At 35.5% G+C, this 19,518-nt stretch overlaps 1 protein-coding gene across 2 annotated transcripts in view; it reads right to left on the reverse strand.

Annotated features, from left to right (window-relative positions):
- Nucleotides 1–19,518, reverse strand: part of LOC150104892 (choline/ethanolamine kinase-like) — a 210,467-nt gene that overhangs the window by 139,766 nt on the left and 51,183 nt on the right. The window contains exon 2 of one of the 2 annotated variants that reach the window (XM_090395413.1): nucleotides 18,595–18,714. In XM_090395413.1, the coding sequence (XP_090251539.1) occupies nucleotides 18,595–18,686 (92 nt within the window). In that variant the 5' untranslated portion in view covers nucleotides 18,687–18,714. Of the gene's footprint in view, nucleotides 1–18,594; nucleotides 18,833–19,518 lie in introns of those variants that run through there. The other variant, XM_090395412.1, reaches the window with a different exon arrangement.

Below are 19,518 nucleotides of genomic sequence, written 5' to 3' on the forward strand. Positions count from 1 at the left end.
AGGGTAATATAAGGGTCATGCGACCCTGTAGCAAGGCTTTTTTTTCTTGGATCTCCTCTCGTGGCAAGGAAGAGTGCCAGTGCCCAGTACCGGCAGTCGCGGGTTTTAGCGACAGTATCTCCGCGGAAAAGTCCGGCTGTCCACAGAAGGCCAGTTTCCTGTGAACTTATGATGCCATAAAGAGCCATAAAGGAAGATAAGTAGACTTTGTTTGTGTTTCACTGAATATGAATGAAAGATTTGTGCCACGTTAATATGTTATAAAAGGGAACATTAATGATATAGGATAAGGTTGTATTGCTAGGACTTTAGAAGGAAATTGAATTTATGTTTATTATCTGTCGTTGTGTTAAAGCTCGCCATTATATTGAATGAAATCAAGGATATGTTTAGGGTAAAGAATTGGCATAATATTAAGAGATTGTGAAAGATGTGAATGTTATCTTGTGTAGTCTGACAGAGCTACGGAGTCTTAGATTGATTGTGATAATAGTACATGATTAATGCATTAGCAAAGGTTAATATAATTCTTACTTTAGGAAGCTACTGTATAATATTTTATAAGTGTAATAGTATTGTTTGAATTTTATATACCTTGTCTGAAACTCCCTTAAGATGGGATTTGATTTAGTGTTATTATGTGTATCAACTTTTGAGTATAATAAATCTTGCTTTTGATTCTAACAGAGTTTCTGTAATTTCTGGAATCCGATGCACCGCTTATAAAATATTAATGCGGACCTACGCGGGATATTAAAAGGGATATTTGAAAAGGGTATATTTTGGCCACGTTTGCAGAGTTGATAGGTATCATTAAGTACTGTCCTGAGATTACCTCTTGGTTGTAAATATTTAATAATCTAATAGCGCTAAGTGGCACAGCAAAACAAATAAATTTCTTGGCGTTTTACGAGAGGTAAATCTTAGACACTGATACTCTGGTACAGCCTCTATCTCGAGGAAATTCCATTGTCCCTCAGAGGTACCACGTGCTACCCGAGTGTATTACAGAGATAAAGCAACAAAGGTTTAAAATAAGTGTGAATAAGAAGAAGCGACACAACATAAATGGCGCAGTGGTAGGATAGTTATAATAAGGAAGAAAAGGTTACAACATAAATAGCGCAGCCGATAAGGTTAATATAGGAGGAGGTTTAGGTAGAAAAGGTTGGGAAAAAAAAAAAAAAAAAAAAAAAAAAAAAAAAAAATACAAAGTTGTACAACAAAAAGACAAAGAAACGTTACAACACCGTAAGTTAAAATTGGTTTGAACACTGTCTTGTATATAGGTAATTTAGTGTTTTGGCTAATTTCTCTCTCATTCCATATTAATTTATTCAGTTGACTTCCTACCATACTAGCTTTGTTGATTCTGTTGGCTATTTCCATATTCAATTTATGATCTTCACTAAAAATTGTGCGGTTGAGAAGGATTGCGTATCGTACCAGGAACATTCAGTAGAGAAATACCTCTGCAATTCTCACTTTCAGTTTTATTTCCCTTTTTTGTATATGGGGTACATTGAGAGCTCTATTCCAATCGTCTGGAATTTGTCCCTCTGTCCAGGGATTCTGAACTATGCAGTGCAGCCACTGTAAGACTTTTATACCTCTATATTTGAGCATTTCTGGTCGAATATCATCTACTCCTGCTGGGTTAGATGATATTCGACATTTCAGGCTTTTGATGGCTTTTTTTTTCTACTTCAAGTATGGATATGTATTCCTGACTTCATGCCTGGTCAGTGTGTTTTACCACTGTGTTGTCATCACTGCTTGTTTCATTTAGCAATTTTTTGAAGTAATTACTCCATTCTTCCAAGGATATCTTTTTCTCCAGTTTTATCATCTCTAATTCCTTTTACAGCACTCTTTCCTTCATTTCTGAGCTACAACAACCTCCACAATAGCTTGCCACCTTCTTGATATTTACTTTTTATGTTCTTACCAAAGTCATCCCATGACTTTTATTTAGCTAGTTTTCCACAGTGTTTGGCTTTTTTTTTTATTTTTATGTTGAGCCCATACAAGAGAGGTTGGTAGATCAACGTATAGTACATTAGTACTGTATATGGGTTGGGAAAGAAGGTACTTGTTCACATTAGATTTGAATGACTGTAGATTGTATTTCATGGGGAAGACTGTTCCATAGTATAGGCTGTGCAGGGACAAAGGAGGAGGAGAAGAAACTTGTTCTGTGGGTTTCAAGGTGAACTGTGTAGGGATGTTGAGCAGCAGCTACACGTGTTCCAATGAGCTTGGTACTAATGGGGGAATTATTTATGCTATTTCGAATGAACATTTTCCATGGAAATATTTGTAGAAAACACAGTGCAGAGAGCAATCGTCTGTGTGAAAGTGGGGGGAGCGAGTTGGTAAGAGATGGTTCATTAATAAGTCTGATGGCTCTCCTCTGTATGGAGTCGAGCAATTTGAGGGAGCTTTTTTGTGGCCCCCACCTGATATGTGGGAGCAGTATTCAATGGTTAGGCAGATATGCAATTTGTATAAGATTAATAGCTGTTCAGGGTTCAAGTAACGTCTTGAGCGAAAGAGAAATCCTAGTTTTTTAGAAGCTGAGGATGCAATTGTTGTTATGTGTTTGTTCCAGAAGAGGCTTGATGTCAGGGTAATTCCAAGAAGAGAAATCTCAGATTGTCTGGAAATTTGGGTATTGTCAAAAATAATACTGGGAGAAACTAGTTCTTTTTTATTTATTTATTTTATATATATATATATTTTATGAGAAATGAGACAGTACTGGGTTTTATTTGCATTGAAATTGGTGAGATTATCTGAACCCCATTGGAGGATGGCTTGGAGGTCTGAATTAAGGGCAGTGGTGGTTGCTGATTTGTAGGTTGAGGTGAGTTGTGTGGAGTAAGGTTTATCAAAAGAAAGGGAGGAGTTCAATGTGCTGTCATCTGCAAAACTGTGCATTGGGTTGGAGGGAAGTTGAAGTAGGTCATTGATATATAGTAGGAAGAGGATTGGTGCGAGGACAAAACCTTGAGGAATCCCAGCATTAGCTGAATGGTGAGAGGATAAGGAGCCATCCACCACCACCAACATACAGCGAGCGTCTGGACAGAAAGCTGGCAATCCAATTAGAGGGCTTGAGATAGACCAAACGATGGTAGCTTGCTTAGTAAGCTACTTGTGCCATATCTGGTCAAATGCCTTGGAAATATCATCCAACTGTTTGAGATTCGCTAAACTTCTCCATGGCATTTGACCAGAGATGGATAACATATGCAAGCAGATCTCCTGGTGATCGACAGCGACGGAATCCATACTGGCAGTTTATTAGACAGGTAGCTTCGAGGTAATGTAGGAATTGGGAATTGATTTTTTTCTATTACTTTAGACTGAGGTGAGCGAGATGGGGCAGTAGTTGGATGGCAGTGACTTGTCGCCCGTTTTGGGAATGGGTTAAATATAGGCCAATTTCCATGATGAGGGATAGATACCAATGGAGTAAGACAGTATAGACAGTAAGACAGCAACATAGGAAAGGAGGCAGTTCTGGTGCACAAACCTTCAGGACAATTGGAGGAATGCCATCAGGGCAAGGAGACTTTTTTGTGAATAATTTAGACAAGATGTTGGGCATCTGGAATGGTTGGGAGACATTTGCCATTGTCAATGTGCATGCATTGAAGGTAAAGTGTGAGGCCATGAAATTAGCCTATTCTGTAGGAGATGATGCAATGGAGCCATCTGGATATGATAGATGGTGGGAATAGTGCTGGGCAGAAGTTATGGCCAATTGCCTTGGCAAGAGACCAAAAGGATTGGCTGCCATTTGGACAGACTGCTAAATTCCTGCTTTTTGCTCTTTCACTCTGTTTTGGAAGTATTAATTGTTTTTTTGCATTTATTTCAGGCTTGGGTATAAAGCTCTAAAAGAGGATGAGGTTCTTGATCTGAATCAGTGATGGTATGTTTGGTTTTTTTTTTTTTTTTTTTTTTTTTTTTTTTCCTACTGCTTGGCACACCTTTTGGAAAACTAGGGTTTAGTTAGGGAATGGCAGGTCAGAGTACTGTGGAGATTACTTTGGTTATGAGTTCCATGCATGTGTTTGGGTTAGAAGTTCAGAAGCAATATTCTAACCATGGGAATGAGGCATAGAAGTTGCAGAGACTGTCCCACTTGGCACTGTTATAATGCCAAATTATTCTTGTATGGGAATGGCTGTGTAAGCATTGTTACACAGGGGAGGAGATGAGCACTAGGTTGTGGTCAGAATTGCATAGCGAGGCCCTCTACATTCACTGTGTATTTGGAAGGGTCATTGGTCAGGAAGAGGTCTAGGGTGTTTGGATAGTGGTTTGGGTTATCAGGTATTCTGGTTGGCATCTGAACAAGCTATAAGGTAATTAGTGATGGAGAATGTTTCAGCATCTCTGCTTGCAAAATCTATATACAGCTGGAGGAGGAAAGCCAGTTGGTATTGTGGACATTAAAATTTCCTAAGAGGATGATTTCACTGTCGGGAAAGTGGGACTGGAGAAAGTCAATTTTTAGAGAGAGGAAATTAAAGAGTTCAGAGTGGTTGGTTGCATATAGGGAGTGATAGAGACAGCATATGAATTTGACTGAGCTGGGTAAGGATATTTTCATCCAGAGGAGATCAATGTTGGGCGATTCTAGGTTGGTGCTCTCTGGCATGGTATGTTGGAGCAGATGTATGCACAGCTGCCACCCTTGGGTCGAAAGGATTTAAATAGTGTATAGTTACTAAGGTTGAGATAAATAGTGCTGGGGTAAGGCGAGATTTGAGTTTCTGTTAAAAAGAGTAGGTGGGGTTTGGTGGACTGCAGATGGTAGTGGATGCTATTAAGGTTGGAATTGAGGCCACGGATGTTGGTGAAGTGCATATGCAAGATTCTGTGAGGCATGGATTTGACTGCAAGGGTCTTGCACATTTCCTATGCCTGCATACTGGTGTCTACTAGTGGAGTCACTTGGTTTTTGTACCAATTTAACTTGTCTGTAGTCAATGGTCCAACTGTAGTCACCATTTTGATATTTTTCTTGTCTTCAAAGATGGCATCCTTGTTCATGTGCAAATGATAAATCTGGTCAAGCACGTATGTGCAATTGAGGGCGTCTTTGAACTTGTTGATCGCTGCTATTAGTTTTGATGTGCTTGTCGGCGTGCCACAAGTCACTTTTACGAGGAGTGGAAAGTTTGTTCTGTCCATGCTTTTGTTTATGGGTCCAAAAAAAAAAAAAAAAAAGATGGCATCTGACGATTTCTTACATTTATCTCTGTATTCTCTAAGAGAAGCTTACTTATTTGCCAGGAACTTTTGATATGCTTTCTTCTTTTCTTTCACTGCCTCTTTAACTTCCTGTGTCTGCCATGGAGTTCTGATTTTTCTATACTTACAACCTCACTATATGCCTCTCTGGCTGAATCAATCAGTATTTTCTTCAATCATGTTTGTGTATTTTTGGCTACAGTTCAAATCTGAGAACTGCTCAACTTTTATTCGCTTTAAAACTTTCTTACATGTTCTTCTTTTCAATATGAAATTCACTTTTATCTTGTTCCAGACTAAATGGTGATCACTTCCAATTCAAATCCACTGTATGCTCTGGTGTCCTACACCAGGGAGAAAACATCACTATCCACAATAACATAGTCAATGAGACTTTTCTTATTTCTTGCCTCTTTTCTCCATGTGAATTTGTGCACATTTTTATGTTAGAACATTCTATTTATGTTAAATTGTATAAGTGTACAAATAATTTGATTCAAGTATTCAAGAGATGAGCACCGCTATATTCTTTAGTCACATCAGATAGTAATATCTGAAGTGCGACACTGTTGGATTTTGCAAAGAAGTTTGACAGGACACATTTGCCAGAGGCAAATAGATATGGACATGAGATCAGTGATGTAGATAATTTGATGGAGAGATATTAGTTTTCTATCAGATCTATGGGAGCAGAGTCCCATAGAAGGCCTGTGACTAGTGACATGCTACAGAATTCAATAAATGGGACACAGCTATTTATCATTTCATGACACATCCAAGGACTCATTGCAGGAGGGCACTCCACTCTGCTACATACACCATGTCCCTTACTGAATTCTCCAATGATGCAACTACCATCTACCGCCCACTACCAACACTCATCAATGTCATCTATGTTACATCACCAACAATACGTCTTGTCTGTAAATTGTGTGTTCTCTGAGAACACATAATTTATTGATTTGCCTGTAATATATATATATAAGTTTCCAGGAGACAAATCCTGTTACCTCGGTGTGAGACAGCTAACTCACCTTCAATTGAAAAATTCCATATAAAGAATCCTCTCACAGGTCTTTGCCAATTGAAGGGCACAATGTACCATTGTTCTTTTAATTGTGCTATAGAGGAGCTGATATAGGAAATGATCATAGGGGAAATATTCAGTTGTTTACAGATGATACAAAATTAGGTAGAACAATATTCAATAAAGATGTTGATATTTTACAGGATGACTTAAACAGACTGGCAATATGGACAAAGGAGAATGGATATCAATTTAATGTGTCAGAATATAAGGTTATGTATATTAGAATGAAAATATTACCAGTTGTGTATCATATTGATGGAACTGTATCCCATAAAATTGATGAAGCCAGAGATTTGGGATGTTGGCAGATAAACAGCTGAGGTTTAAATGGCATACTGCAGAAGTGGCTAAAACAGCAGATAGGATTACCTGGCTATTGAAGAACACCCTAGCATGCAGATATAAACAGTTTATTATTCCTCTTTATTAGGTTTTGATAAGGCCTCATCTGGATTACTGTGAACAGATCTGATCATCTGGGTTTCTTGGAGATAGGGATGAGGTGGAATGGATTCAGTAATCCTTATAGACTTGCTACCGTCTTGGTCACTTGTGACCAAGACGGTAGCAAGTTCAACAGCACATATTTCGATGCTAATGGCAGAAAGCTTCGTATAATTTTACTTTGACTTCATTTATATACCACAATGATGAAATTTTAGTTTGCATATAGCGGTACTCTAGAATGTAAACAAGAGATCGACATGCTTCATCCAACATTTGCAAAAGACAAACAGTAAATGCTTTTTCTGCTATTCTGTATGAAGTTGTTAAACTGATAAACAAAACAAAACAATAAAACACGCATTAATAAATTAACCTCTCTACTGGCCAGGGTGGATGAAATAGTGAAACCAAATTCCACTTTTTATCCATGTTATTCAATAGGTGTTCCGGAATAGTATCTGGATTTTGCTGGACGTCATGGCCGATTGGGGTGTTAATACAAAGTAAATTACACAGAGATTCTGTTCAATTACAATGCATATTATACACTGAATATAATGCAAAAAGAAGTCAATACAAAAACTATATTCAGTGCATTACTATCTAACAGCAAGTAATGATTTAGTATAATTTACGATATCCAAGAAATATAGTAATGATAATTAAACTATGGGCAGATCAGAGTTGCCACTCTTTTCATGTCAGGTGGACTTGTATTGGAGTTTGGCAGTCAGCAAGATCAAACTGTAAGAAGAGTATCGTACTACTAAAGTAAGCATATATGGAAATATCTTAATAGGATTTACAGAGAAAATATGATAGCTAAACATGTGGATATTTATTATTTTTCTGACATCAGGATTAAAAACTAAATATAAAAAATAGAAGTGCTGAAGACTTACAGAAACATTAAAAAATAGAGAACAAATCATGGAGCCCTGAAGTGACTTGAAAAAGTTTCATTTGATTTCCCGAACAAGGTTTCTGGATTATGTAAAAAATAAAAATAAAATAAATCTTAGTAGCTTGGGTGGGCTAATGCACTATACATTTACAATCCTTTGGGCACAAGTCATAAATTGACTTGTCTAGTACATTTGCCATATACAGTCCATTGTATATGGTGCTCGCAGTTTGTGCAGTACATCAGAACTATTCCATGTTAACAATCGACTAAATGTCATATGAATGAATGACTTCCAGATGTCATGCAGAATGAGATTTTGGTGCATGTTTAAATTAGACAGCATGCAAGTCCATAATATCACTAGATTCCTTGGGGGGGGGGGGGGGGGGGGGGAACAGGAAGCGATATTTTTGAGATAAGGCATCAAAAGCCGATGACCAATTCATTTTGTAGTATTCCATGAAGACATGGACAATAAGACCTAACTCATAATTGCCTTGTGTGCAATTCACCTTCATAACTTACAGGCTGACCTACGTAAGCCTTATCACAGGAACAGAAGAATTTGTAGATACTAGATAGGACTATGAACATCTGACCTTCATGGAGTCACCAATTGTGGAAGCACACACTATCATACATACATAAAGCTCATCCAAATGCATTAAACTGATTTAAAATGTCTACATTCATGCTGTATGTCGAAATCCTGAGATACAGCTTCTGTACTACAAGATATTGGTATTGCAATCTAAACCAGTGCAGACACTTCAAAGCCTTTTTCATGATCTTCAAAACACCGTTCTTTTCTAAAAATATCTTAGTATCCATAAAATCTCTTGTTGCTGTGGTAAAGGTTATACAAGCCAGTCTTGGATACATCAACAAAAATTCTGGAAAATTAACACCATAGTAACATTGCCAGCAAAAACGAGAATAAATCAGGTCTTACTGACCATGTCACAGGATGCCACAAAATGGACTGGTCATCTTTGATGTCTTTTCTCAAAAAGCTTCTTCAAATAATCTAGCAAGGTTATACACTCACATGCAGGGCCGGTGCTAGGCTGGACGTTGCTCGTCTGCAAAGCTGAAATGGGCGCCCCCCCCCCAAACAAATGGCAATTTATTTTTATCATAATCATGTAGAAAGAATTTACAAGAATTTTTTGTAAATTTGTAACTTTTTCTAACTGTAAATTTGCAGCAATTATATTGACTTACCTAATTATTTACAAAAATTTAAAGAAAGAATGAAACTTCATACTGGCACCCACCTTGTAGTGGCACCCACCTGCAATGCAGGCCCGCTTCTTCCGGCCCTGCTCACATGCATGCCAATCAATGAACCAAGGCCTCATCTGTTTCATGCAGTTCATTCGACCCATTCTATACTAACAATTGCCTAAAAGCATATGAAACAATAGACTGCATATGACATGTATGACTTTGCTATCATTTCTGGACAAAAAAATTCTGCAAGTCTTTCAAGCTCAATATTTCATATCTAGCGCTTTTTATCCTGTTAACTTTCTCTTTTTAATCCCATTAGAGATACTTTCGAGGTGTAGTAACTTTTGTAGTAGTATTTTTGTATGGGAAATATATAGAACTACTGGTGTAACGAGTACACTCAAAAAATCATTGTGCTGTTAGGAACTATTTCAGAAAGTTTTTCTACAAAATTAGTAAGACTATTTAAATAATATTTAAGGTAAATGACAAAAAAAAAAAAAGAATTAAAAAAAAAGAATGTTTGGATTAATATTTTTTTTTTAAATCCCAAAGAAACATTATACGAAGATTTGACAAATGTGTTTTCAATGATGACGAAGTCCCCCCATCCCAAACAATATTTGTTATTTAATAAACATCCAACAAACAAATCAAAAATTATTTCAACTAAGGCAGTGTTTCTCAAACTTCAGATATCCACGTACCCTTCTTAAATTTTCATTATTACCAAGTACCCCCTAATTAACCCTTTCTGACCTGAATTTTTTTTTTCCAAATGAAAAAAATTTTTCTATTTATTTTGTCTTTAGGTCTAAAAAAAGCAAGAGTATCAAGTATTTTTCTGAAAAATACATTTCATGATAGGAATTCTGACTGACTGATTCCATATGGTATCATATTCTGATAGCAAATATTCAACTTCTGAGCTAATACTCTATAATCCAATATATGCATATAATTCTACTAAGTCAAAAACCGATATTAGTAAGATTTATACGTATAATACATACCTGTTATTATATTAAAAGAATGGAACTACAACGTACAATACCAACTGGAATCATTCGCCACGTAATATGGGCTACGAAAGCCAAGACAGTTAGTGATTCCAATTGGAATCACTAGAGCAGAAAAGGTTAATTAAAAAATAAATTCATTAATTAAAAATAAATCAATTTATTAAAAAAATAATTAAAATTAATAAATTAATTTAAAATATTAATTAAATTAAATATCTACTTTATTTGAATTTATATGTTCATGTAAACAAAAAATATGATTTATTTTTAAATTTTGGTTCTTTAGAGATGTCAGATGACACACCCTTATCAATTTCATTTGATCCAGATGCAATATCAACATTTTCTTGTTGCTTACAGCTACTTGTATTTGCTATATTGCTCTCTTTTGGAGGTTTTATAAATTCAATCTCTAACCAATGATCCATACGTAAGAATTTGAAAGCTAAAAAAAAAAAATACTGTATTTACTCAAATATAACTAACTTTTTTCCCAAAATTAAAGCTAAAAAATCGTGTTGCGAGATACGTGTGGTAATTTTCGGAAACTAAAGTTTTCAGAAAAAAACTGAAAGTGGTGCGACTTACCAAGAAGCTCCTACTCGCTATCACTACTTTGGGCATTGAGAACAGTTTCTTTGTGTGCATCATCATCTACCCAAATAGTCATCTTCTTTCCCATTATTTCAAGCAAAAATTACCAGTAATTTACAAGACTTGAGATACACAGAGCAGCGAAGAACAGCACACGATTGGTGCGATATTAACAAAAGATCGCACGTACAAAAGACAAATTAGCATTTCTTTCAACAGTTGAGTTGAAATGCTAATTCCCTTCAACCGAATTCCATAATATCTGAAACACATTCACTATATATTTCTTAGTTTTAACACGTTAACGACGGGGATGGTGTCAAGCAAAGCCATATGTTCCATCGGCAGCATATGGTTTTACTTGGTCATATATCTGTTGGAGAGGGGACGCGATTCATTAGTTAGTGTCGTTTTATCCCAGTTGTCTCTAATTGCACTGTTTGTTGAAAAATATAACTCCTTTAATTATGCATAGCCGAAAATTGCCATATACCCCCCCGGGGGTATGCGTACCACACTTTGAAAAACACTGAACTAAGAAATCAGTGTACTGAAAGAATCTGATATTGATTACTTGTGTCAATCAATTTCAATAGTGTTAGTGCATTTCTTAAGTAATACAGTCTTGCTTCATAACTTACTACTAATGCATTTTAAAAGAAATTTTTACAACTTCATGATGAGAGCCGATATGAAATTATATTAGCAGAAGTGTTAAAAATAGTAGTAATTATACTGTTATTTTTTGATGTGGCTCCCACCTCTGTGCTGTTGGTGAACAAAGAATTTTTTCCATATTTTTATAATTTTATATATTTTTAGTCTGACTTTGCTCCAGAGACTACAGAGCAGAGTGAAACTTTAAGCCACTTCAGGCCTCCAAATAAATGCGGGTAGTGATCTTACACCAGGTGATGAAATTCATCTCAACCTAAAGACAATCACAATATCCATGCTCACAGAAAGATTCAAAACCTAAAGCCTACTGATTGGAGAGTGGATATACTAACAACTCAACCCAGCCAATCAGGCCAACATTTTACACACACACACACACACACACACACAACAACCAACACCAAGCAATTCTTGATCATAGAATGTCATGTACAATTAGCAGCATTATAATTTAAGTATTTTTTATTGGCTTATTTAGAAAGTGCATAAATGTCCTAAATATCTTAATATGACTGTTTAGTTCTGGAAATGACATTCACATCTATCCATAGTGCTAGGCCACATGAAGAAAGAGCATTGTAAGTTTGATTTTATGACTATAGCAAGTTTCATTCAACCAATTCAAGTTAGTCACTCTGGCAGGGATAAGTACGATTCCTCTCCTTCCAGAAATTCAAGTTTTTAACCTCACATATCAAATATTCCACCACAGAACTCAGTATTGTAGACAATGTGTTAGAGCCATGGGATGGCTGCTGTTACCTTCCATACTGTCTTTCCTGAAAATCTTTGATTCGCTGATAGCTTGAGTTGATTATTCATGAGCGCTTGAAGAATGTAGACTAGCCTGCCTGTCTTTAAAAATCAATTAGGGCTAAAGGTGCTCTGCTTATTCTCACTAGAGAATAAAAAGCACCATATGATTGATTTTATTCATTTTTTTTTATTTATTCATAATTCAGAACACATGCAATTCACAGACAAAAAAATACTGTCAGTGGTGTTAGTAGTTATGGACAATAGATGGTGTTGATTGTAGGTAGTTGTATATAGTAGGAGAGATACCGAGATGTATGTAGCAAAGTATAATGCCCTCCTGCAAAAAGTTCTTAGACTCCTTGGAGGTGTCATGTAATAATATATTTATTTAGCACATGTCAGCTTGGTTGGCCAAGTGGATCTTCAACCAATAGGTTGAGGGCTCAAATCCCACTGCAGGTATGGAAGTTTGCGAATCTCTTTAGGTGGTAGATGATTTTCATTGCCTAATTTGAGACTGCCTTTCTTATTAAGAGTTACAAAAATAAATCCTATTTGATCTATTGAGAAAAGTTTAGCCTTTAACCCATCCATTGCACCAAATGTATGATAGATTTTACAATTTTTTTGTGGGCAGGATTCACAAAAATAAAGCCTGTAAATATGAAGTAATTGGTTAAAAATATGCAAGAATGCACTTAATCTATCCCTACTGCACGCATACCATAATCCATTTATAGAGTTTGAAACTGGTCCACAATCTACTGCCGAGACAAAAATGTTTAAATAATTTAAATTATTTACTAAATAATTTAAAGTAAACATTTCTAATGATATAATGGTGTGAAAGTCACAGAATATCACAATTCCCAAGAAAATTTTAAAAATGCAACTATTACAAATAATTTTTACTAATCTAATATTTATTCTATCTTAAAGTTATGCAATATATTCCACAAAAAAAAACAGCATCAATTTGATTACCCATCAAATTATTCTCTCATCATATTGTTGCTTCTCATTTACCTGTACCTGAATTCATTTGGTATCAGGAGCCTGGAAAAATTACTTATTGGTATGAGACCTAATGCTGAGAGTCAGAGAAACTAGATCATCAAGGGAAGAATGGGAAAAAATGTGTAAAAGTTCAGCTATGGTATGCAAAAATAAGGTGGAAAAATATGTTTTGGGTTCAGATCTTTTGAGTATGTCTGAGGATGGAAAAGAGAAAGTTCTACAACAAGGCCAAATACATTGCATATCTAATTATGATAATAGGCTAAGTGATAATTTGTTGTGTATACATAAATGCCAGGAGCATCAGAAACAAAGGGGTTGAGTTTGCTGCTTTATTGAATACGATGTGGTTTAAGATTGTTGGCATTAGTGAAACCTGGCAATCAGAACTCGATATGGTAACTGGGATCATGTGTAATGGGTATACTATTTTTAGGAATGACAGTAGGAGAGGAGGGGTACTACTAATGATATCAGATGACTTAAGTCCAGTTAGGATAGAAACACAAGAAAACAATGATAGTAATAATGTCCCATGTAGCAGTGAGCTTCAGGCTCTGGTGTGAAGTGGAGGCTAACAAAATGAAATATATGGCAAGGTGTTGCTAAAGACCTGGCACCTCAGTTGCAGGGGATAAAGAAATGCATTGCAATTTAACCTCATGGGTACTAAACGAGTGATTTTAATTATCCAAACATTGACTGGGTAGAAGAGAAATCTCATGGTAAGAATGAACAGGAATTTACTGAATTGTTATAAGACAACTTTCTCAAGCAGCATGTGAAAGCAGGAACTCAAGGTCAAAGAGTGTTGGATTTGTTCATGCATCAGAAGAGGTCTCTGTTAAGAATATGACTATTTTACCACCAGTTGATGACAGTGATCATTCTGTGCCTTCTTGGTAAGAATCTAATTATATTGATGTTCCCATTAGAACAGGTTACATGCTGAATTATAAAGCTGGAAATTATGATCAACTTAGGAGAATATTATCTATGGTCCCATAGTATCAGTTACTGAATGGGGAAAATGTCAACGATGGCAGGAATCTTTGAAAAATGTACAAATGAGGTATCTGAATATATCCCTAGTGTTCGAAAAAGAAATACGTTGGTAGTGAAATGAATGTGCAACCCTATTAAGCAAGAGATCCACAAGAAGATGGTGTGAAAAGAACATCATGAGAATAAGAGAGAGAGAGAGAGAAGAATTATGAAATATATAAAGCTCAGGCCAGAAAAAGTAACGAGTATTGTGCAGAAAGCTAAATCAGCATATGAAACAAAATTGGCTACACAAGTTAAAGTCAATCCAAAAGAACTTTATCTTTATGCCACAAGGAAAAGAAAGAATGAGTGTTGAAGAATAACTTTATTCTTTTGCAGATGGTATACTTGAGTGCCTGAAACTAATGAGATTGTTTAATGAATGAGTGCCCACTTTGCTAAGATACAGCAATCAGGTGTATGTAACATGGTGCACAGCACTAGTGCTACGTTGGATGAAGAGTTAGACGTGCATGAAAATGAGGTTGAGGACGTTGCATAATCTGGATAAGAATTTGTCAATAGGGATAGATGGAATATCAGCAAGTTTGGTAAAGAAATATTCAGCAGAACTGGCTGGACCTTTAATGTGTTTGTATAACTTGAGTCTCAGCTCAGGAATGTATGATAGTTCCACTGTTACAAGGGTGACAAAAGCTGATGTTTCTAGCTACTGACTTATCAGTATCTTTGGTGCAATGGTGAAGATTTTAGAGACGTTGGTAAGAACTCGCATACAGAAATGGGTAGACAAACAAGCTATACTATGAAAGGAGCAGCATGGATTTACTAAAAGAAGGTCATATTTTAGCAATTTGCTCATATTTTTTCATTGCTTGTATTTGCTCACATAACAAAAGTTATGTGAGCAAAAGTTATTTGCTCACATAACTTTTATATGAGCAAATTGCTAACATTTGCTCATAAAAGTTGCAGCCAAGTTAGATAAAGGGAATGGATACACTATAACAATGTTGAATTTTGCTCATATAACAGTGTTGTGGCTGAGTTAGATAAAGGGAATGGATACACACTATGATAATGTTGGATTTTGCTAAGGCATTTGATAGGATACCACACAAAAGGCTATTGCATAAACTGAATAAATGGGATTGGAATTTAAAACTCTTGATTTGGATCAGTAGATGGTTGAGAGACATATCAGAAAGTTGTATACGGTGGGTGTGAATCTGCCAGATTTAAGGTGACCAGTTGAGTAGCTCAGGGATCAGTCCTTGGGGCATTATTGTTCAATCTATACATTAATGACATTAAGAGGGGTGAAATTTTTTTGTTACAGGGAAGGTGGGGAGAGAACACGGGAGCATCCATGGAAGTTAGGTTCGCTCACAGTCAAGAAAGAGTTAAGAGTTAGGTTTTTTTCTGAGTGAGTGCAATAGCTTGCCTTTAAGGATAGTGATGAATGCATCTAGTGTGAATGAATTTAAGGGAAGATATGATAGCTGGATTGGGTGATTTATAGCCTCCCTCGATGAGTCATCCTCGACTCCTTGGAGGTCTCTGATGATGATAACAACAGCAAAACAGGTCCCATGGATGTAATATGAATTTTGCAATCTCTATGGCAGAATTTTGAGATTATCTAACCCATAGCCCACCCAACATAGTACTACCAGTATAAGCTAACAGCATTTTGTGAATGGGATTAGCATTAAAAATAATAATAACTGTAATTATTTGTCAGCAAATTTTATTCAATATAGAATGAATGAATCATTATGAATCAAAGATTCAAATATCAACAAGAATACCATTATAACAAAATATTTTATTAAAAACACCACACTGCAAGCCAGAATGACATAAGGATACCAGTGATCATTTGGTCAGCGACAGAAGCTACTAACATGCAGACAAGGTAGAATACATTTGTGTGTGACACAAAATGTATTCTTTTATCTGTCAACCCACAAGAAACTTGGTATTTCTACACAAATATTATAATATACCTAAACTTCAATGCAGATGTTAAATATTAATAAAAATAAATAAAGAAATCTGTTAAACATCGTTTATTCTCTGTAGGAAGTTGGGAAACCATTTTCAGTCCTAAGTTTTTAAGATGGGCAGTTCTCACCAGGCAATCCTCACCAGTAGCCAATCAGAAATAGCAGGCCAAAGACTATTGCTACTCATAAATTAAGAGAAGTATGCAGGATAAACATTAAATTTACCCCCTTGCACACTGAATTCTGGTCCTCCATTGAAATCACATTAATAATGTCACAATCTGCAGCATTGCAAAATTTGTATTGCAGAACATGCTATAAAGACATCAATCCAATCAGTGCTTATGCAGTTCATGGAATGCACAAGCATCTAATAGATTTGTGTGGGTTATCCATATAAAAGTTATTTGATAAGATGGACAGATTTTACTGGACTTTGAAATCTTGATTTCAAGTGATATTCACTCTGGCAAGAAAGATTTGGGTTCACCTTCTGACATAGTATGAAAAAAACCCTTTATAAGAACTTTTCTGAAGGTGAGTGAGCTCTTATTCAGATGAAACAGTCCCCCCCCCCAAGCGTATTACAAACACACATCTAGAGCCATAATACATAGTACCTGCCAATGTTAGCCAGGACAGCAAGAGGATTAGATTAACATGTGCCAAAAGTTGATTAACAAGTTGTCCAAAGAAGGACTGAGTAACAATGAAGATAGATCATAAATTTATTCAATTTAAACTAGAACTCGAATAATTAAATTTTTGTAATGATTGCAATTAAAAGTAATTCTTTTATATGAATCTATTAAGATTGCAAACTTATCTAACATTAGTGGAGTGACTAGGATGAGGATTAGATAATTTGAGAACTCAACTCTGGAGTCCAAACATGGAACCGTTTTTCCAAGCTAATCTGGACCTCTAATGAACAAGATCATAGTTCACATTGGAAGATGCAATTCATCTACTAGTGAAATGCATTCCACAAACATCCATACCAGAAAGAGGTTTGAACCCACAATTTGTTGGTTAGCATGCAAAGACACTATTCGCCAATCAACAACAAAAAGGTACTGTTCTCAGATGGGAGATGGGATGTGGCAATGCAGAGGATACACCTAATTTTTTTTTTCATAATGCAAGCCAGAATCCAGTTAAAATTTGCAAAATAGAGAAATTTATCTGAAAATTAAAAAAAAAAGAACAAGATAATATGTGAACAGATTTAAAAAAAAAAAAAAAAAAAAGATTACACACACAGTCTGCATTTTAGTTTCAGTCCTTAAATAAGCATTGGCAGGATTGGAAGCTCTCTATGAGTCTGTAACAGAAAGATATTACGAAGTATGACTCAAACATCGATTTCTAAAATAACTTGATATTCAAACGTGATATTTCTGTGGTTTGTATGATTTCACTATCCAATTCCTTTCGTACTAGATAGCCCTGCTGTAATGTGAAAATAGCTAATTCCATTGAACAATTAACTCTACTGGAAAGTAATAATCTTGACAAAAGGTCCACTTCTGGGAAGCTCTGCCAAAAAAAAAAAAAAAAGATTATGATCGCAATGGTTTCCAAAAACGTTGCTAAATCGGATTACTCATTTCATGTAATTAGTAGCTCTTACCTCAACAATATGAGGTAAGTTTTATAATGCACGAAATTCCAATTTATAAAGTTGCAAATAAAGTTTTAGTTTTAAAATTCTGTCTTACTAAATTCATGCACACAGTCACATGAATTGCACATTAGACTTATTAAAAAAGTATTCTTATAATTAATTCAGTTACAGGAGAGAATTCGTACAATATGCACAATTTTTGAAATGAATTTCGGGTTTTCGCGGAAGTGCTCCGAGCGCATGCGTTATTTTCCTCGAGTTCATCGCCACTTTCAAGAAGGGCGACGTCATGTTCAACCAAAAATGTGAATGATGTTATCCGCAACTGTTTCAAATACGTCCTTACTGCTGGTAGATACTAAATGTTCAGCATGCAACACTTCCCCAAGACTTATTCCTTTAAGCAAGTATAAAATAGTTTCACGAGTGCCGTCCCTTTTTTAAACTGCAGGGAGAAAATAAGTACAAAACAGTTACATGTTAAAGCATTCAAACTGTCAATTCTATTTATTTCAAATAATATTATAGAGACCACATGCTGGAATCTCTAAAGACAAAACATATTTAAGGGGGGAAAAAATTGAAAATCGCATAATCAAGAAAGTGCAAAAAAAACTAACTGGATTCAGTTACTGTTTTCGTCTTTAAGGAAATACAGAATTGAAAACGGGTGGTACACCTTCCTCGGAGTATTTTTTTTCTATGTTGCTATTTTAATTCAAATTATAGTCCATGGAAATAGTTTTAATTCGATTTATCAACCCAATCTTAAAATCACATCAATATCGATTCATAAAAAATAAATGAAATAAAAAGGCGTTAAGATTGCTGAACGAACTTAAAATGTATACTTATAATTTCATAACGTTATTGAACCCATTATCTACAACGAATATAATGTGAAATAGTCTACATAACTGAAATAAGATCCTTACCTAACAGACTTAAAGACCATATCGGAACTAGAAATGCTCTTCCACGATCCGCTCAGGTAATCTCTACATATTTTATAAGCTTTATCCCTCATCTCTACCACTCGAGGATCCTTGAGTAAGCTGAAATTAGACATCATCATAAATGAATGATTTAATGACAATACTAAATGCTAGAAAATTAACGTACTATTCTAACGGTTAAACAGCTTGCTCTTCCTACACACTTAAACGTTTCTACCGGTACAGACCATCTTTATCACTGTCGAAGGAGCGACATGCTGAACGCGTGTGTACCGCCTGAGAAGAGTCCATTACACAAGAGGGGAGACTTGAGTAACTGTGCTGCAACATTTGTGATTGTTACTTCGGATCATTCGCTTCCTGATCGAGGTATCAGTCTTTGAGGAAAAAAGGAGAGCATCATGAACAGATCCATAAATCTTTGCCCCACATTTCGACAGCATATAAATGCATGTTGAAATAATTTCTAAAAATCTGCGTTTGCCTATTTATTAATAATGCTGTAAATATTCCAGTTTTACACATAAAGCATTTTTAACTGGAAATTTTAATATCCGTTTAAATAATTCCCAATAAATATGTGCTGAAAAAATAATCACATTCTGCACTAACTAAACAATGAAGTACTTGGTTTCACAATGACGAAGAACAGTAGCTGTTTGAAGAGTCGAAAGGTGTTGACAGAGTATACTACCTTTGAATTTTTATACTACAAAGGAGAGAAAATTATGAATAAAAAAAAAGTAATGCGTAAAATAAAGTTATATGGAGATTTTAAATAATTTTATTGCGAACAGAAGACCAACGATAGTTCTGCCGATAGTCCAATATAATAATAATACTTACCAGCTTGCCACATTTTAGGATAATGTAGGTGGCCTAAGACATCTGCAGAGTGTTCGA

This window comes from Typopeltis vanoorti, chromosome 7 (assembly GCF_054136105.1).
Source record: "Typopeltis vanoorti isolate ZY-2024b chromosome 7, IOZ_Tvanoo_1.0, whole genome shotgun sequence".
NCBI lineage: Eukaryota > Metazoa > Arthropoda > Arachnida > Uropygi > Thelyphonidae > Typopeltis > Typopeltis vanoorti.